Source organism: Carassius carassius, chromosome 25 (genome assembly GCF_963082965.1).
Source record: "Carassius carassius chromosome 25, fCarCar2.1, whole genome shotgun sequence".
Classification (NCBI taxonomy): Eukaryota; Metazoa; Chordata; class Actinopteri; order Cypriniformes; family Cyprinidae; genus Carassius; species Carassius carassius.
The window spans coordinates 4,983,033-5,004,563 of NC_081779.1; the positions used below are offsets into that span (position 1 = coordinate 4,983,033).

Below are 21,531 nucleotides of genomic sequence, written 5' to 3' on the forward strand. Positions count from 1 at the left end.
TTTTGCCCCAAATATGAAAACGCTATGCGCACATATCACAGAAACAATCAGATGGAAACAATTCTGAGTAAAACGCCGCTTTTACGTTCAGTATAAGTAATTTAATCGAGCTGTTTACGGGTTTTGTTATCCGCCGTTTTTTAAGCAAGATGCGCGCATAAATGACACAATTAATTGGAACTCAGAAGTAGATTATAGCCACTAAGTTGTTGCCTGTTATATCCAGTTACGCACTTCTTCTGTCGAGCGTATTATTTATATTTTAATGCACATTGACTCCCACTTAATACAAAATGTTTTCATTCGCTCCTCTACTTTAGTTACGGTAAAGCGGCCTCTGCATTATCTAAGAGGAAGGCGGGGCGAGGTTCATAGATTACAGATGTAAAGAGGAGATTCTATAATTGCAGGTGCATTTGGTGTCCAAAGCCATTTTTTCAGCTTTTTTTAAATTGGTTATATTTTTTAATTATTTTAATAATTCGTTACTCACCTAAGATGTTACAGGTCATAACAACATAATAATTTCTGTAAAAAGTGTTATAGCTAAAAAATCATGATTTCTTGTTGTCTTAAATAGTTAGTGTATTTTTTTTCCATCATGTAAGGCTGTGTAATCAAAATATGTAATTTTACTTTTGGTAATAATTCGACAACATTGTTAAAATAATAATAATAATAATAAAAATGTGTGTATATAAATAAATATTGCATCAACTTTTTTTCCTGGTGGTTCTGGGGTTTTTTTTTTTGGGGGGGGGGGGGGGGGTTCCTGACATGGTGTTCTATCTTTCACTTGGATGTTATAAGCTGCACTGAGTAAATACAGCTGGGCCAAACAAAACCTGTGTCCATCTTCATTTCAGATTGTGATCATTTTAAACAAAATGTGATTATTTTAAAGGGGGTGATTATTTTCGACACACACACATACACACCCTGGCAGATCATATTTTATTTTATTTACATAATTTTAATGTCTAGTAGTGCATATGAAATTTAAAAGTAGTTATTATTCATTATATTGACAACACCCACAAAAAACCCATAAACACCAATATGTTTTCAGTTACTGGTGCCTTTGTAAAAAAGTTGCTCATTCATTCCACAAGCGAAAGATATCTGCCCTGAGACGACCTGCTTCATGTTAAAGAATTTGTTCACCCAAAAATGAAAATTCTGTAATTTACCCTTATTTCCCCCCCAAGCTGTTTCAAACCTGTATGACATTTTTTCTTCTGTTGAACACAAAATAATATCTTTTGAAAAATGTTGGTAACCAGACAGTTGACGGTAGCCATTGACTTACATAGTATGAAAAAAATTCAATGTAAGTTAGTGGCTACCGCCAACTGTTTGGTTACAAACATTCTTTAAAATATCTTCTCTAGTGTTTAACAGAAGAAAAAAAACAGACGGACTGGAACAATGATGATGACAGTATTTTCATTTTTGGTTGAATTTTTCCTTTAAACAAAAACTAAATAAAACAAAACAAATAAGTATTAGCTACTGATATGATTGCAGTCTTCATCTCCGGTGACTAAATCATTCAAAACCTTTTTGGAATTCGTTATGTGTAAAACTAAAAAAAAAAAAAAAGACATCTGTTGTGTTTTGAAGTTGTAAAACAGCAGGAAAAGAACTCCTCCATCGTGCGTGCGATCTGTAGCCACGAATATACCACAGCCCCGGTTCCTGTTCTTAGTTAGCAGCAGAGGGAGAAGAATGTGGGACTCACACCATCACAGTGTCATTAGGGCAAAGAGAGACACACAAGTCATTTTAGGTATTTCCTATTGATAAAAATGGCACCGCCTTTTACACAAGACCATGGTTGATTGTTAGAGGGTTTAAGATCATTATTACTTATTCATTATTCAATTATTCATTCATGTTGAACAGATGAGTTTATCTATAGTGAGCTTTTGAGAAAGCTGCTCCTCGATCAAGGACACAAGTTTTCTAATCTAATCCTCTGAATTGTTTCTTTATTGTGTTGCAGTTTACTGTTGGAGCAGTTCAGTTTTCACTTGCCTTTGCTGCTATATGTCACACTTGTGTTCTTGAGAAGTGAGTGTTCAGCTGTGCAAATGAAAGCACAAAATAATATCAGTACAGTTATCTATAGATATATGAACATATTCGAATTTGAATAGGAATTGTCAGCGATATTAAATTAGAAAAAATGCTATTTGAATATCATGTTTGAAAATACAGTTTAAACAATAGTTTGGTTTTGTCTTTTTCTATTAAAGCTTCTGCATTGCCTAACAGTGGCAGCAGTTAACAACTGTATGCAAACCAAACATATTGCTATCTCAAATAAATATATTAATGCATAAGTCAATTATTCAATCAGAATATTCAAGAGAATATTTTTTTTAATAATTTCAAATTGACAAATTAAGCAGAGAGATAAAAGACGTGTAAGCACAGCATGTTTAATCAGCACTTTAACGGGCTACTTCATTTCACCATGATGATAATATATATAAGTAATATATAATAAATATAATATAATGTATTTAAACTGCACATTGTGTTTCAAAGTGTGCCTTAATTATGTTTCTTGTAAAGTATTCAACTAATTAAAATGCAGTTTTCAAACACCAGGGGGTGCAGTATGATTACTATATCAAATAAAACATAACGTGTTTATTACTGCTGCCATCTCTTCTGGCATGATGGCTATTATTGCATTCAGCTTGTCATCAGAGAACAATAGAACAAAACAATACTTTGATTAAAAAATAATTATTATTATTATAACCTGATTAAGAATTACATAAACAATTATGTTTAGATTAACCCAAATAAAATGTGTAAAAACATCTGCTATAGAGATTTAGGTCAAGATCTCCACTGAGGAAGCCCAAGGTGACAATCCAGTTCAGCCAGGATCTCTGAATCATCACTCCTTTTATTATTTCATTGCAATTCAATGCAGTTTTTAGACCAGTTGGTTGGCTTGTGCTGTTAATCTAACACCAGCAGAGACCAGTTTGAAGATAAATCAAGTTGATGTATCCATTATATCTTGATGCTCCAAATAGGACAGGTTTATTCAGCTTTAACAGCCACGCACTAAAAAGACCAGAAAAAACAAATGCACACCACTCGACATGAATTAAACATGGTGAATATGTCACAGACTTTTTTTAGTAGCCTATTGCTGATGCCTTGCTTTTCAAGTGTTAATGTTTCAGGCAGTGAAACCATCTAAACATCTACACACATATCTGTTGCCAGTGGTATTCCGCTACGTGAGGATGAGGGTGCATTGCACATCATATTATTGTCATATACTGACCAGCCTGACTCATATATCGTAATATGCACTTATATAAATAACTGTGTGTTATGCTATCTTATTAAATGCATTTTTACAACCCTAGATTGTGATTTGTTGCTACCCATTACAGCATAAAGGTCATGCCATATAGTAGGGATTAATATTGTAAGCCTGTTTTCTACCATTGCATGGATTTTAATTTCTAAGATAATAATAATAATAATAAATTGAAAGTGCTATTTTCATCCCTACACTTGGCAGTCATGGAAGCCAGTTTCTGCCACAGAATACACAAAAAATTAAATAGGTTATTTTATCTCGCAATTCTGAGAGTACATCTCACAATTTGGACTTTGTTTCTTGCCGTTGTAAGGAAAAAGTCAGAATGGGATGATTTAAACTCAGCATTGTATGATATAAATACAGAATAGCAAGATATAAACTAAGAATTCTTAGGGAAAAAAGTCTGAGGTGCGAGATATAAACTCAAAATTGCTAGATTTAAACTTGGAATTCCGAGAAGAAATGTCAGAAGTTTGAGATATAAACAAACAATTTAAAAAATAAAAGTGTGAGATAATACGTTGCAATTATTGTTATTTTTTATTCCTTGGTGGTTAAAATTTTTGAAATGTAACCTCATAATTAAGAGGGAAATGTCAGAATTATGAAATTTAAACTTACAATTCTAAGGAACAGTAAGACTTGTGAAATATAAACAGAATTGTGAGATATTAACTCAGAATTGCAAGAAGATAATTAAGTCTCATAATTAAGTGTGATGTCTACATACAATAATTCTTCGAAATCATTATCTTCCTGTTCCACAGAGGAATGTAAATCGTGAGTAAGGTGCGATATGTGGGTGAGTAAATGATGACAATTCTGATTTGGGTTGAGTTATTCATTCATTTGAAATGAAAACATATTAGATCGAATAATGTCAAATAAATTATAGCATTTTTAATAGGAGAAAAACACAATCTCGTGTGTGCGTTTCACTTGTAAAGCCCTGGGGTCCTGTGTCGCATTGAGATGCAGTTTGGCAGACTGCAAGTTTCTCCCTTTACTGCCGCTGCACCCAGTGACCTGTACAGGGGTCATAAATTGCAGCATAGGATGCAAAACAACAAGCCCTCCTGCAGAAGTGCACTCAACACAGCCTAGCAATCAATTCAGTGGCGTGTTAAAGAAATAGTTCAGCCAAAAATGCAACATCTGTCACCATTTGCTCAGCCTCATGTCATCCCATATGATCTTATTCCTTCATGTGGAACACAAACCAACATACCGACTTGACAAAGACGAGGCATAAAAGTATCATAAAGTATCTTGCATTGCTCATAGTAAAGTTTGTTTTCAGTCCACAGGCCTGTCAGCCTGAGGGACTTTACAACTGATGTAACATCTGGGTCGGACTGAGCTGTTGATGTAAATGGGTTAACCCATATTCCACAGCAAGTGTTCATGGCCTAGATCACAATCGAGACTAAACCAAAATCGGATGCTGCATGGCATTAGTAACCGAGGTTATAAGTCATATATATTACAAAAGCAATTTGCTATTTGTGTCTTTAAGAAAGTTTGTTATAATTTGGTTAAATACAATGATACAATAATTTGGTCAAATACAACTCATTTAAAGTGGATTTCTGGTGTGCCAGGGGTACCGTGGCTTTTTTGATAGTTGTTTGAATGAACACAATAAAAAAATAACAGACATTATATATAAAGTGGCCCTTGGCACACCAAAAAACGAGCTTCAAGATAAATTAAACTAATCATATAAAAGAGTTTCCATTGCTATGATCAAGGGCTGTATGAAACAAGTAGCCAAACTTCATCGTTATTGAGGATACAATAAAAAAAATGATAATTTTGTTGAAGGTTTGTCAGAGCTTTCTTTCTTACTATTTCATTAGTAAGACTATTCATTTTGAAATACTCTTAACTCAAAAGCTATGGTTTGACCGCTCAGGTTTTAGCTCAAAAAAATTGACCAACTTTACCAGTGGTTTACACACCATTTCTGCAGACACTGCAGACGAGTGGTGTGAAACACTTCTGTTTTCACTCTAGAATTGTTTAGTCAGATATGAATGCTGAGATGGATGTCAAATACATTCATCATATGAAGTTGGTAAAGAATAGACAAAGAACTTGCTATTATAAAAGTTCTTTAAGGAATAGTTCACCCAAAAAGGAACATTTATTCACTCTTAAGGCCATCCAAGATGAGATTGAGTTTGTTTTTCATCAGAACAGAGGTGGAGAAATGTAGTATTACTTCACTTGCTCACCAAATGGATCATCTGCAGTGGATGGGTGCCATCAGAATGAGAGTCTAAACAGCTGATAAAAAACATCACATTAATCCACAATTAATCCACACCAGTCCAGTCTATCAATTAATGTCTTGTAAAGTGAAATCTGCATGTTTTAACTTTTATCTGTTGCTCAAGGGTATAGCATGAGTCCTCCATAAGAATGCTTTCTCCAGTGAAAAAGTAATCTCACCTGAATCTGGAGAGAAATATGCACAGTACCATTTACAAACAAAAACAGTACTAGACCGTTCTAAACCAATATGTCTGTGGATTTTGATATGAGAGGACTATTATTATGCTTTATATACACGTAAAATGCCGTAATGATGGACAAATTCTTACAAATATGCAGCTTCAGTGATGTGGTGTGGTTTACTAATAGAATATTATGATGTTTTTAATCAGCTGTTTGGAGTTTGGACTGTTTGGTCATTCTGACGGCACCCACTCACTGCAGAGGATCCATTGATGAATAGGGTAATGTAATGCTACGTTTCTCCATACCATTTTGATGAAGATAAACACCTTAAAGGCCCTTCCAGTAAGTAGATTTTCAGCCAATTTTCTTTTTTGAAGATATGAGACAATTGCAGAACAAAGCCCCAGGGTCCACAAAAAGAATCATATGGATTCCATTCACAAAGATTAGATCTGTAAACTAGTAAACTTCCACACTTGTGTAATGTACGTAGTATAGTCGGTTCATTCCTCTAAAATCCCTGAGAGCACCGAGTACAGGGCCTGACCCTGTCCAATTGATTTTCATCCAAGTAAGATAAGAACCAATCGAGCACAGATCCAGAGCCAATCGCAGCCAGTGCAGAGGTCAACAGTCTGCAATCTAATGCATTAAACACAGCAGACAGAAGACTGAATCAAGACTGATATCAAATCTTGATTAGTATGACCTAGCTTCACTAGTAGAAGACTGTTTGTCATGATTCATTTGCAGTAAGTGCACCTCATTGCTATTGAGAAATGCAAGCTACAATACAAATGATACGATATGATACAAAAAATGTTCTGCTGCTTGCCATTACAACTAGGATGCGGTTATGTTTTCTTCAGTTAAAAAAAGTCAAGTGTGTTGAGGGGAATATAGTGTGAAGGTAACATATAACTGGTGTTTCTGAATCTGCTATTTTTGTTCCCTTTTCTTTTCTTTTTTTCTAACATTGGTGTTATTTAACCGAGTTGTCTGTCTTTCTCCGCCAAGGCTGTTAAGAAACTCAACTAGGTAAATTTCAGCATGCATGGTTTATTATTTGGTTCATTATCATTTTGTGAACGGCTTTTTAATGAATTGACTTTAAATATATAAATGTCTTTGTGTGCGTGATACAGAATGAATGAATGCTGATCCTCATCTTTTTAAAATAGTGTTTAATTTGGCAGATTTTATGATTCTTTGAGTAGCGGCACCTTATTCATGTATTCGATGTGAAAGTTATTTGACTTAACGTTAAGCACTTTAATTTGAACTTTAACTTTAATCTTAAATTGAAAGTAATTTAATTGAATTAAAAATGTGAATGTGTTTTTTGGGGGGTGGAAGTCTATTTATTTAGCAGGTATTTTTTAACGGCTCACTATGTTTCACTTACATCATGGTTTGGACACACTTTACCTAAATATATGTTTCGCATAATTTTTAATTTAACCATTTTACCCATAGCCTAAAATTCATCTTATAAGCTGCTAAATATAAAGATATTATTTTCAACCTGCATCCTTCAGGAGATGATTTCATGATTATATTCCTTTGGATGTCATGTAAAAACAGAGAACATTTTACTTTTAGTAACGGTCTATGCAAACATAGCACCAGAATTGTTTTTTGACATATTTATTGTTTAATTATCTATGAAGCCAATGAAGAGCGGACTGTTTTTTTTGCTTTAGGACAGTGATGGAAACTACAATACTGTAGAAGTAATATATGTGTTGCACTCAAAATATCTAGTGGCTTTAATGCAGGATGATTCTGTAGCTGAAACCGTCGCAGTGATCCATCAACCGGCAAAATATTAGTGTGCTTTATACTCAAATGTAGCTAAAACACTTAAGTCAGCTAAAATGATATATATAAACTTCATTTGATCTATTTGATTTATCAGCATTCATAAAGAATCGAATTAAGTCATTTTAGAGAGAAACAGAAGTTGTTCTCAGCTTTTTTTTCTATGTATGGTGAAATACTTGAGAATTGCTTTTACCTTTTTCCCACAATTGGAAATTGTGAATTTTTTTCTTATATAATGCAAAGACATTCAGACATTTTACATGCAAAGTGTCTATATAGTTCTTGGGGCTGTCGTTTTGTCCAAATTTAAGATTGTTTTTTAATTCAGTTTTAATTCCTATAATTAAAATAATTTAAATTCCTTTTTCTCTGTCTTTCAGCCTGCATTTGCAAATGGCTCTCCTGCTGTTGTTCCTCTATCTTCCCATTGCCTTCTGTTGCGAAACGGTCCCCAGCACCGAGTGTGAAAAGCCTCCCTTCGTACCTGGACATAATTTGGTGGGAGAAGGCTTTGACATTGTGCAAATGAAGACCACCGGAGCTTTTGTGGTGGATGTGCGGACCTACATGAGCGGAGGAGAGCATGGCAACTGCACTGTGTGTGAGAACAAACTGCTCAACGAGAAGCAAAAGTTGCCAGCTTCTGTGGTCGACTGGCGGGTCAAGGTGCAGTGTCGCCGGAGTGTTGGCGCCAAGATTTATGAATCGGCCAGCTCGGTTCTTAAGGACACCACCAATTCAGCCAGTGCCAGCTGGAAGATCGGACTGAGTGTGCCAATGGTAGCAGGTGTGGCTGTTGGTGGCACTCATTCGAAATCAGCCAGGTTTGCCAAAAGCCATGCATCTCAAGACAAGTACTCCTTCACAAGCCACACCTTCTCCTGCCGCTACTACTCGTGAGTCCTGGTATATATGTGTGTATGTGTGATTTTTATTTATTTTTTGGCCACTTGCTATTGTTTATTTGTAACTGCTTTCTTAAATATAAAGGTTATTTATGGTTCCATGAAGAACTTTTACCATCAATACAAGCTTTCCATTCCACAAAAGGTTCTTTACACTCAATAAAGCATCCAAAAGGGTTTTTCACAGCAATTTCATAGAACCATTTAGGGTTCCCAAAAGTACCTTTTAGTGAAAAGTTCTTACAAGAGAGTTTTTTCTTAATGTGAAGAACATTTCAATATTCTAAAGAAGCTTTATCCACTGCAAAGGACCTTCTGTGCAATGGACAGGTTCCATAGATGTTAAAGGTTCTTCATGGGCCCATCAATGCCAATAATGAACCTTTATTTTTAAGTGTGAGAAGTGAGAAAAGGTTAAATTGTTAGTGGTTTAAAAATGTAACTGGCTACTCTATCATTGGTTCTCGGTTACTAAATAATGTAAAATTCTAGAAATCGCATGCTAAACAGCGCTCAGCTCATTAAATATTCATGAGCTCGGTACAGTCATAAACACGTTCACGTGTGACGTTTAGTTTCGAGGCCGTTGGAAATTGATAGAAATGTTACAAATATATCAACTGGAGTGATGAACAGACTAAAATTATTATTCTGCAGTATTTCAGCTGATTTATTGACCTCATAAATATGCAAATCAGAACATTAGGGTTTAAAAAAATACACTGTGAAATTTAAAAACTCAACTACCCAGGATTATAAATTAAAAATATATATATAATGTGTAAGCTTGTTTTTTTCCAGTCATTGTAGCAACATAAAAATAGGTAATTGTTTCTAATAAGAAATAGTTCCAATGTGAGATAAAAGGCTGCAAGTGTCAGATATATAAATTATGAGATATAAATACACAACTGTTAGAGATAAAGCTGCATATTTCGAGATCTAGACCTTAGTCAGGGTAGCACCATATTTCCTTTTTGTCAGGAATGGAAACGAAGCTGTGATAGAAGAACAGTGTGCATAACAAATTGTACTGTTGTCTTTCAGTATAGACAAAACTCCATCAAACAGTTTTGAAAGTTGTGATCTACACTCAGAAAAAAAAGGTACATAAGCTCACTGGGGCAGTACCTTTTTAAAATGTACACTTTTGTGCCCTTTAGGCACTAATATGTACCTTTGATATGATAAGGACCATTTAGATACAAAGGTCACTCTTTTGAAAAGCTATCATCCCAGTAACAGCTTTTGTACCTTTGCATAGAGCTTTATAAAGTGCGTCCAATTGTAAATACTATAAATCTATCCCTTGCAGCCTTGTTTTAATCTGCCAGAGAAGCAGTATGTCTGACTATAAATGTCATATCTGACTATAAATGTCTATAAAGTTACAAATACCCGTTTTAATTATTTTTTTATTATTATTATTATTATTTTACTCTACGGCAGAGTCATGCTTCCATATTGAACAAAGTGACATGTGTTACAAGATCACACCCAGGATTACATTAGTCTGTGGTTTGGACAGATATTGAAGCATGAAACCGTATAAAGTCTTTCTTGCCTTCTTTCATCAGATTTCGTCTTCATGCTCGCCCTCCAGTGACCAAAGAATTTCTGGGTTCTATTACTGCACTTCCTGTTAAATTTGACAGCAATTCAGAAGGTGCGTACAATCATTTCATCTCAATCTACGGGACACACTTCTTGCGGAGAGTCGACCTGGGCGGCCGCGTGCATTCAACCACCGCTGTGAAGACCTGCCAGGTTTCCATGAAGGGTCTGTCAGTACATGATGTGAGCAACTGCTTATCAGCGGAGGCGTCCGGCGTCATCAAGGGCGTGAAGGTGAGTGCGCAAGTAGGCTACTGCAAAGGCAAATCACAGAAACTGGAGAGAGGCAACAGCTTCAGCGCCTCCTTCTCAGACCGAGTCACTGAAATACTAGGGGGCAACGGTGAGCAGCAAGACATCCTCTTCAGTCCAAGCAACGTTAGTGGTTACGGCGTGTGGCTCAAGTCACTGAAGAAAATCCCTGGAGTGGTTTCCTACACCTTGAGCTCATTGCACATGCTGGTAAATAACGACCCAGCTAGACGAGCCAGTCTGCAAGCGGCCATCAGCAAGTACATCACAAAAAGCGCTATATCTACTGCTTGCCCCTCCAAGTGCAAAGTGGGCCATCGTAGTAATAGCTGCTCATGCAAATGCAGCGGTCATCAAAGAATTGATAGTAACTGCTGCCCAAGTAACCCAGGAGTGGCCACATTGACCGTGACTGTGTTGAGCGGTGCAGGATTATGGGGAGACTATTTCTCTAAAACTGATGGTTATGTTAAAGTCTTTTACGGAAGCCGTGCGTATGAGACCCCTGTGATTTGGAACAACAATTTTCCTCAGTGGAACTACAACATAAATTTCGAAACTGTAGATCTGGTTAAAAGAACGTAAGTATTTATGTTCACAAAAATTCAGTTTTTGTCATTGGGTGATACCTGTTGTACTTCATATCTTGTCTATGCTCATTTTACAGGCCCTTGAGATTTGAGGTGTGGGACCGTGACAACCGTTTTGATGATGATCTGTTGGGGAAATCGTCTATCGTTCCACAGAAAGGAATGAATCAGAAGCAGTCATTTAAGTTAAAGCATGGCTCTTTTTTGATTTCCTACTCTGCACAGTGTGGCCCAAGTCTTACGGGGTCTTTCTGTGATAAATACGCTCCTACACCGGGTGGTGATGGTACTCTAAACTATTACCAGCCCTTTGACGGAGAACAGCCCATTGTGTTTAAAAGATCTGAGGGTTTTAGAAGAAATGTGTCTTTGCTGTAATAATACAACAACTGCAGGATGTGAAGATAATGTAAATTGCTGAGGAAGGGCCTTCTAATATAAGCTATTTGGGATTTTTGCAAGTGTACACATTGAAAACCGTTATTAAAATCAAATATCATTATTTCAAGACAAATTTACAAGTCTTTTTTCAATAGACAAAACGTAAAAAAAAAAAATTCTGATTAAAAAAATTTTTTTATTTATTTGTTTCATAATTCCATATGTAAACTATAACCACCATGGTGATTTAAACAAAAAATGAATGCTTTCAGATGCAATAAAAACTTTCTTGAAAAAAGCTTTGTGGTCATTAATGCTATTGTTGAACCACTAACTGCATTACTTTTATAATGCACTTTTCTTGTCCTGATCGTGTGGTCTTCATAATCTTTTATTGAACTGTATTACATTTTTTCCTGTGAACTATTTTCCTTTTTCACAGAAAATATTTTTTTTAATATTTATTTTGATACAGATGCTGCATAAACAGAACCAATATTCACATAAGAAATCAAGTAAAAAAATTAATAAATCGAAATATAAATTTTGTATATTTTTTTCTTTTGCTTATTTTAAAGTGTCAAAATGCTGAAAGACACAAGTCTCCGACAAAAGTTGATTAATGTTAGGCCATGTAATTGTTGTTACAGCTCAGGCCATTTTAAATGTTAAAGATAATGTTGTTCAAACATAATATTAAATGGCTATGGTTAACCATATTTTAACTTCAGAAATAATTATAATAATAAAAAATAAATGCATTGGTATTATTTGCCTTGGTACTTGATCAAATAGGAATTATGTGGTATTGCTCATCCCTAGCTAAATTTAAGTCCCAATTTTCATTTCTGTCATTGAACATTTGGTTTCATTTAGAAAAAGGCCCACATCACTATAGTAAAATCTGAATACTCAGTTTATGTTATATTCCCTATACTGTATAGATTAATGTTTGTGTGTGTATATATATATATATATATATATATATATATATACATACATTAAAGGTTGATATGTCTTGAGAGCGTATGTTTTTTCAGTGCGACCTATCCCTTATTTCCCTCTATTTATTAGAATTTTTCTTCGAGTCTAAAAGAGGCTCCTGCTTTTATTCCGCCTAAAACAAACTACAGTTCCCTAGTTATGATGGGGAACGTGGGGCTGTTACGCGCTGCGGTTACGCGCAGTACAGCAAGCGAGCGGAATGGGGGAGGGGCGGCAGGTAAAGTGAAACGGCGGCGCATGCGCAGGAGCGCTCCAGCCCTCTGCATCGCTCCCCTCCCCCCACCTTTTTTTTTTTTTTTTTTTTTTTTTTGCAGCATCAGTACCGCGTTCGGAATCGCATTCGTGTGCTGGAGTCAGAGCGCGCTGCGGGGCATCACTGCACCGCCACGGAGGACACTCCATTACAGAACCAGGAACGGGGGAAAAGGGGGAAAGGCGTGAAATAGTGCAGACGGGGAAGAACAGGGCTCCCTTTTTTCCCGACACCACCTAAATCTGTGGGAAATTAAACAGGAGCCAGACATTCGCTAATAATAAATCCACGAACACAGCGGACACCTCAAGCGATATTTTTGGCCAGCACGGCGGGGAAAAAATGAAGGATCGCACGCAGGAACTACGAAGTGTAAGTCTGGATTTCTGATGCTTTATCCTTCATCTCCTCCCATATTTTCCGTCTCCTCACCGCAACCGGGCGTCAGCAGCTGACATCTCACTGCTGCTCGCTCACTGCTGAGCATTAATGGACATAATACGGTTTCAATATATTTTTTCCTCCTTCTTTACGCAATTACACATTTCTACCATATCGCGCATATAGCCTATAACGTTTTGAATAGCGGCTCTCACGCGAGCGCCGTTCCATGTGCGATGGATCGATTTATCGATCAAATCAGGTTATATGCCGTTATTCGCGAAACGAGCTCCCGTACATTAGCATGCATGCAAACACACTGCCTTTGATACATGTCGCCCAGGAGTGTTATCTAGGAGTACAGACTGCTGCGGATAGTTAGCCAGTGTCCTTACGCGGATACGCACCATCCCAGTATCTAATTCTGTGATCACCTAATCATTAATTATTAATACCGATTTTTATTTTATTTTTATTTTTTTAAACGAAAATAGCATACACCCATACTTCGCCTTATTCCTTTCCCTATCAACTCTGTTAGATTTTGCCATCTGAAGCCTACCTGGGAATTTTGAGCATCTCCACTGAAGCTCTGTTCTGGATACATGCACATCTTCATCGGACGCATTTGGATCGTTGGGTGGGATGTGCGATTATTGCAGCACGCTTTGTTCCGTTCTTAACCACTATATTAAATATGAAAGGGTGTAGTAATATTCTTGCATGTATCGCCCAATTGAGCTAAACGAATTCAACATGGCTGCCAAAGTATTTCTATTTAGCGTTTAACTCACTTATTTTTACTGAAAGTGAGCCTCCACGAATTTTCTGTCGCCGGAGATCACTGAAATATCGTAAAGGGAACGCCTGAACCCAGTGCACTGCACTCATCAGTGTATGCGCGAGTGGTGCGCTAGCGAGGGAGGGGGGTTGTAAGAGAGAAATGTACATTAACATGTTTGTAATTATATATATATATAGCAACATCATAACCCAACCCAAAGACGCGCGTTTTCTTCACTTGCTTCATCCTAAAGCGAATCGGTCCAAGACTTCCCTTATTCCCCCGGAGCATCTGATATCAGCCTTTGCTTACCAGACACCATGTAGAAATGTAATCTACAGATAATTGGATTTTACAGAATTCGCAATTATACGTGATGCGCGTGCAGACTCCCCAAAGCCGCGCGCACTCGCCATATACTGTATACTGCCACAGAGCTTTTAAACATATGCATCAATAGTCTTGCTTCTAAAGGTGTTAATGGCTCAACGCGAATCCGATGCGACATGATTGGGCAATAATCACTTTTTATGTAATCGTCAACATCACTGTGACGTATTGGTCGCGCGGTGAGGGAAGTGCACGGGTTACTTGGACTGTGGGCGTGCGCAGGGCGAGAGTGTCTATGCACAGCAGAGACGAGCAAGGATAAATCAGACGGAATTCATTGACCTTGCCCCTTTCGATATTAGGTTTCATTTGTACAGGGGAGAGATCTAACATTGAATGAATGAGTGTGATTGAATGGGATAATTGCAACCTGAAGTGTTGCTCATGAAAGCCGGGTGGGGATGCATTATGTTCCAACAGTGGCAACATTTCATATCATAAAGACTGTAGATTTATGACTCTGATGAAGAAGTCAACATAGCATCCATGTTCTGATAATTAACATGCTTAATTTCTTACGGCTGCACCGACAAAGGTCTGAAGCAACCTACAGAAAATGGACCAGAAAATCAATGGCAGATCATTTGATTCAGACAATAGGCCTGTGGAGACATGGGCTAGTTGTCACACAGGAGAAGAGCTTTATCTTAGTAACTATAAGGTTTTAGGTCCAACGTTCAGTAAAAAAAAAAGTGTTCATTGGTTTCAAACACATATAGAATTCGTTTTTTCAAAATAGGCTATTTGTTGGTCACAATAATGGTTTTTTATTTCATACTTTTTACTTTATTCATGCATCATTTATTGTTTTGCATTTCGTAATTCTAATACTCTTTAAAATATCACATTTAAAAAAAAAAACATGTTTAGTGGCAGGTTCTATTGTGTTCTATTGTGAAAACTTAACCCATAAAGTGCGACAACATGCCTTCTCTATCGCAAAAGGTCAGTGTGGTCAATGTGTCTTCATTGAACCTTTTTCTTGGCAAAGGAAATGTTCAATAGCTTTTTCGGAGGCAAGACTTGCCTTTTAATAAACTCAATTGAGAAAATAAGTCTACCTTAATATTCACCTGAAGAAAAAAAAAACGTGACAACTAGCCTCGGTCTAACCTAATATATGTTTGAGACGTCCTAATAATATGTCTACATCCTAAGCTTTCTATAAGGCCTACCACAAGAAGTCTTTTCACAAATAATCTGATGACTGAAAAGTGGATATGGTTCATGTCAGCATTAGTGTGACAGAGTAACCATCCAGACAGTATATTATTATTATAGTATATCACTTGAACAATACTATTCCAAATCCTGATACTAAACATGCCCAATGTATTGCTGTGCTTCACTGTGCCCTGTGATGTCCTTGAGAGAGGCAAGGTTGAATGTCTGTGTCTCTCGGCCTCTCTCTCTCTTTTTCTCTGCATCTCAGCTAACAGGCTTCAGAAGTAAAGTCATATTTAAGACTCCTAATGTAAATTATAAATGCAGTAAATTAAATGCTAGTTTTTGAGTGTGAAACAAGTTTTGTTGTGCCTTCAGAATAAGGTTTATTTAGGGATAGTTCAACCAAAAATGTAAACCAACTTGTTTTAAATCTGTGACTTTCTTTCATGAGTAAATGATGACAGAATTTTCTTTTTTGAGTGAACTATCCCTTTAAGAATAAGTTTGATAGAGCTGTTCGCCAGACACTCGAGTTAAAAGATACCTGGATGTTGCAGCTTGTTAGTTTATGCTTCATGTTAAAGTATTGCAATGTTTGGGAATATTAAATATTAACATTTATACGTAATATGACTGCACTGGTGAACTTTTCTTAATACAGTTGAATGTAGGACATGGTTTTCCACATGATATGTATATTTTAGTTAGCTGGCTAATGAATGAGTGAGAATAAAAAGCGAAATGTGGAAAAAAATAATAATAATAGCATGTGTTTGCTTGATGTTGGGTGCATCAAAACAAGCACCCAAAACAACATGAAAAATGCATGCAAATGAGTAAATACCAATAAAATGAAGACCCAGGTTAATATGTATTGGATGCAGTGACTGTTGAAGATGGCATAAAGAATGAATTTCTTTATTTTAATATGCTTTGCATCTAGCATGATATCCAGATAATAATTAGTAATAGTGATAATCTACAAGTGTGGTCTAACTGGAAAGTTGGCAACCTAATCACATCTATATCTGTCCAGAAAAGGAGACACACTGTGCTAATTAATCATAAACGAGTGCTTATAGAACCCACAGCTGTAAGCATGACCCATAGACAGGTTGTGCACTTTAAACTCAATGGTGCATTTTGATCTGTAACTTTATTCACAGTTCTTAGTGAAGATCTGATATAGTTGCTCCCAGAAAGAATACACACATGGATAACTAGACCAATATCACTTGCTTTTGATCTTATGACCAAGCAAATATTGCTAATGAATATCAGAAGAACCAGGGTTTGCTACAGACTAGAGGAAGTAAAATGCGTAATGTAATTAACTTAAACGTTTTCTTTAGTTCACTTGCTAAACGGAGACAGAAAGTGTGCACTGTAATAGACTGCAAGAAACAGATTTGATTGCCAATAATACCTTTTAAGAAAAAAAAAAGTGTTCTAGATCACTTTGGCCTAATATGATGTATAAAAAGGGCTGATTTCTGACTTCTTCCAGTTGATCAGATGCAAACCTGTTAGATACTCAAAAAGAGTTTTTTTAGAGCGTGTGGGGGATTAATTCTCTGGGCAGATGGGATAGAAGCAGGGAACCCCGGCAGCTGACGTGACATACAGAGAAAGTATCCGAATGATAAGCAGCGAGCAACGCTACAGCTGACTGCAGCAAAGAGCTGAGCTCATGGGGAAAGTGCACTCAGTAGGTGTCTTGTCAGCCGACGGGGCCGGAACAGGTAGATAATAATTGGCAGAGAGAGCGAGAGGGGAATTTACGGCTACATATGTGAAATTGGCCGCTGCCCAACAACAGATAGGTCACGATAGGTCATGGATGGAAGGGATCCGGTGGCTTTGTCCAAACTACAAGAATGAAGCGCTGCAGGTACAGTGATGGCCAATGAAACCGCAGTAGGATTAGAGAGGGAAGTGGAATTTTCCCAAATCTCTGATGGGGGAATCAGAAGTGAAGAAAGACATATAGCAGTAGTTGCCACACGTACTGTAGCAGATGGAGGATAAATGAGATGCATCATAAAGACATTTTGTTAGGAGATAAATGATGATCTAATGATTCAGTTGTGGGGTTATTGCACTAAATAAAGAATGCTGGGTAGATTTGCTGATGCACAGGAATTGGGTTAAACTGCTTTCTAATATTAAAAAATGAATTTAGAGCACTCACACTTGGGCCAGAAGCCTAAACTGATTTTCTTGGCTCTTTTTGCATTTACAAAGCTCAGCAGTAGGTAGTGTATTAAGGATTTTCAGAGGTTAAACTGAAGGCAAGATGTCTCCACTTAAGATGCACAGTTTTTAATGAATTTGTTAGTTATTTGTGTTTAACTGTGTTTAAACTGAGGCTGAATGATTCTGGCAAGTAGTGACTGTTGACAGTTTGAATGGTTAAAAGGTTTAATTCAAGGACTTGTGTCAGAGGATTCTTCACAAAATAAAACAGATTTAGCAGAAATGTGTGCATGGGTGCAGACTATATATGCTATATAGTTTAAGACTGTATAATTACTGTATAAACTGCATCTGGCTAATCTGATACATCACAGTAACTGTAAAATTGTATTTAAATAAAAAGGTGTGTGTGTGTGTGTATGTGTATCAAGGCATACCTTGATTTGAATTATAATTAAAGTATACTCAATTACTTTAGAGTACATTATTAACCTAGAGATTAATGTAGATAAGGATGGGCATGTCACAAATGTAACATTTTCATTTGAGCAGATTTACATTTTTCATGGACTACTGATATTTATACATTTAATCATTTGCAGTTTTTATGTCAAATTGTCTGTTGTTTTATGTCTTTTGATTGTGTATTTTTAACTACAAGTAGTTCTGCCAATTAGGTTATTGTTTGCGAATAGTGCAACACTGCACTGTACTATGTTTGTGAGGACAACACATTAAATTCAGACAGGAAAAGTACAATACAGCTAAAAACAATACTTTTTGTCATGCAGTGCAGGAAACACAGTCAGTGTACTTCAGTATTAAAATTTGATATGTATCCACCTTTTTCCTGACGTAAAAATGGGCGCCGCCATTTTTAAATTCTATGGGTCTAGTTTCCGGTCTCATTTGCGTCCAGCTATTTTTAGCTGTACAAAACAGTTCGTTTTGCTGCTTGATATTGACAATTAATGTGTCCGATCATATTATTTTAATCTGTTATCTTAATTAAGAACACACTGGTTTGTACTGCAAACAGTTTTACCGTTTACTGTACGTTGTTATTCTCCTCGTTATTTACCTACAACGGCTAATGAAACGGAAGTCTCACGTATAGAGGCTTACTTCCGCGCTGAGGAAAAAGGTGGATAGGAGCCATGTTTCTCTTTAGTTTCTCAAAATAAGTGTTGGATGCATGCATCCTAGAAATAATTAATCCAAAAGTGGAAAATTATCTTAATCATTTCAAAAGTATGACTAATGCTTTCAAACTCAGAGCATAACTTTATTTTGAGTTCCGTGGAAGAACGAAAGTCATAAAGGTTTGAAACAACATAAGGGTGAGTAAATGATTTGGAAGTTTAATATCTGGATGGACCGTTCCTTTAATCAGTCTTAACATATGGGTGGGCGACCACTTTTGTTTTTTTGTTGAGTATGGTTGCTCCATTATTAACAGTTTTGGTAATTACTGAAGAATTTGAAGGGGGAGGTCCTGTCAATAACATTATTAGTATTGATCCATTCTTTTATTGATCAATTTCCCTTAATTTTTTGGCTTCATAAAGAATTACACCCAAATGTAAGGCAATTTACTCCAACATCATTAGCATACACAAAGACCTTCACTAGAAATTCACTACAGTGTTCATATGACCTTCTACTGAACTATATTTGAATTCACTTTTTGCTTATTCATTGTTAAAGTACCGATTTCCTCATGTGCGTGAACATCTGCTAAGCATCATACATGATAATGCATGTACCATCTGTGGTACATTTTTCACACCACATAATGGAAATTTCCTAATATAAGAGGATAATCTTTGGCAAGCATCAACATCAAGCAAGTTAGACTGAGGTCAGGTTTTAAAAACCATGGGCTTTAGATTTTATTAAGACTGAATCACACTTTTCCCTTTCTGACCAGCGTTGATTTAATATCTTTTAGTCATGCCCACAAAATACCGCCTTGGTGGGTAATTTCAATAGATCATACATCATTGCCATGATTTATAAGTTACAGGTTGGATTTATGCTTTAAATTGACTGCAGGCTGTGAATGAGTCAGCAAGTTTGTTGTTCATTCTTCAGTGTCTTGCTGTCATTTGAACCACATCGTTTTTTTCTTTTCATACCCGAGTCATTATTGACTAATGTGAAAAGACAGCAGCTATTCCAAGGGGAAACAGGAAGTGGTTTTATCAGTACTAGTAAGGGGTCGAAGTGTCAGTCCCAGTCACCCCGCAAACATGACGTGTTTTTGTATGTTTCTAAGAAGTGCCTTGAGCTGCTTTCTTTGGAGCTGCTGGCACAATGTTCATGACCCTATTAACATTACAGTTTATTTACATCAATGTCAATTTTATATTGTTTTCATGAAATGTTTACTTATTAAAACACTAAATGTTTAAGAAAATTATTAATAAGATAATATTTTACCTGAGTTGACATTTAAAAAACTTACCTGCCATTAGACACAGCTTTTGCAATGCATGCATGCTTTTATTTTTCTGTAACATATTCATACATTTAAATATGTATACATTTACAAAATGTATTATTATGTTGCATTGCCATAGTCTAACATCAAATTTTTGATTCAAATTTCTTCTAATTGGCCCTAATGCTATCATCATACATAATTTTTGCATACATTTTTTAAATTGCATTCTGCTTTGGTAAAGTGTAATATTGTTTAAATATTTTTTTTCTTTTCATAACTTTTCACAGAAGAAGTGTGTAAGCCTGGTTAAATAGTCCTTGATCAAATTTTAGATAGTGATTTATAGCCTTTTATCTTGGCTTCTGCCTCAATTGATTTCTAAGGTCATACAGATCCTTTGAATGAACATATATATGCTTTCAGTTCTTTGACAAAGGACTCATCATCTGTCTATTTAGTTTCTTGTTATTAGCCTCGGTTTATAGCCCAATTGAACTGAGGATAACCCGTCCCTTGGGTGGAAAGGAGAGAACGTCATGCACCACTAGGAGAAAACACAAAACACACACTATACTGCATCTTCCTCACCCTTTATACACAGTTATTGCCGGTTTTATTCATTTTTTTTTCTGCCTCAATTTTTTCCTTAAATGGCCTTTGGTAAAATGCACATAATTTGGTGTTGCTAGACATGATGCAAAATTTAATGCAGTGTTTATTTTGAGCCATAATTAAGGTAGAATTAAGTAGAATGGCTTAAGGTAGAAGAACAATAAACGTAACCATGTCATCTCTTTGTAATATCGCTCCTTTTTTTAGATTTTATACAGTTCTTTCTCAGTTTCATGATGGATTACACATCATTTTGTGTTGCTAGACGTGATGCAAAATTTTATGCAGTCCCTCCAATGTTTTCTATCCAGAATGCACCTTTATATAGTGAAAGAATTCATTGGTTGGAGCAGGAATGCAATTAACTTCCATAAACAAAATCACATTCTTCACCACTTCTCCTCATGTTTGTCAACAGAAACTAATGCAGTATCATGAGGCTAAAAGGAGGTTACTGTCTAATGCTGTAAGGACTTCTAATGCCTGTGGCCAATGGCCATCCTCAGCACAGATGGGCCAACGGCAGGGAGGCAAGATTATAACATCTCTGCATTACCACCGCACCTGATTTTACACCGCATTATCCTGAGAAAACCCAGCACAGATTTGGGTGTAAATTTCAGAGAGCCTGCCATATATTCACTGGCAAAAGTCCTCATCACCTGCTTGGAACGGGATACTTTTTTTAAAGGTCCTTTTCCGATGACAACCTCTTCCGTATCATTCCGTCCTCCCCTCCCCCAGCGCTCCCTCTTTCCCTGTGGAGGTCTGTCTCTCTCCCCATCCCCCTCTGTTTGCACTTTCCTGACCCTCCCCCTACAGCTGCACACTTCTTCCTCTTGATTCTCCCTGCCGCACACTTGTACACACTCACTTTTGCATCCTAAGCATACTCACTATTGCTCCATCC

The 21,531-nt window shown here is 36.5% G+C and overlaps 2 protein-coding genes across 2 annotated transcripts in view; both read left to right on the forward strand.

Annotated features, from left to right (window-relative positions):
- The first annotated feature begins 8,038 nt into the window (after positions 1 to 8,038).
- Positions 8,039 to 11,651, forward strand: LOC132103964 (perforin-1-like). The gene is made up of 3 exons (XM_059509086.1): positions 8,039 to 8,541; positions 10,128 to 10,997; positions 11,084 to 11,651. The coding sequence occupies exons 1-3, from the start codon at positions 8,039 to 8,041 to the stop codon at positions 11,382 to 11,384; spliced, it is 1,674 nt and encodes a 557-aa protein (XP_059365069.1). The 3' UTR covers positions 11,385 to 11,651.
- Positions 11,652 to 12,702: 1,051 nt separating this feature from the next.
- Positions 12,703 to 21,531, forward strand: part of LOC132103966 (syntaxin-1B) — a 38,959-nt gene continuing 30,130 nt past the window's right edge. Inside the window, exon 1 of the mRNA XM_059509088.1 lies at positions 12,703 to 13,017. Coding sequence (XP_059365071.1) covers positions 12,988 to 13,017 — 30 coding nt within the window. The 5' untranslated portion in view covers positions 12,703 to 12,987. The remainder of the gene's footprint in view (positions 13,018 to 21,531) is intronic.

Coding starts and splice junctions, on each gene's coding strand:
- LOC132103964 (XM_059509086.1), top strand. CDS start 8,039: ATGGCTCTCCTGCTGTTGTTCCTCTATCTTCCCATTGCCTTCTGTTGC. Junction 8,542..10,127: donor TTCTCCTGCCGCTACTACTC/GTGAGTCCTGGT, acceptor TTCTTTCATCAG/ATTTCGTCTTCATGCTCGCC. Junction 10,998..11,083: donor GTAGATCTGGTTAAAAGAAC/GTAAGTATTTAT, acceptor CTCATTTTACAG/GCCCTTGAGATTTGAGGTGT.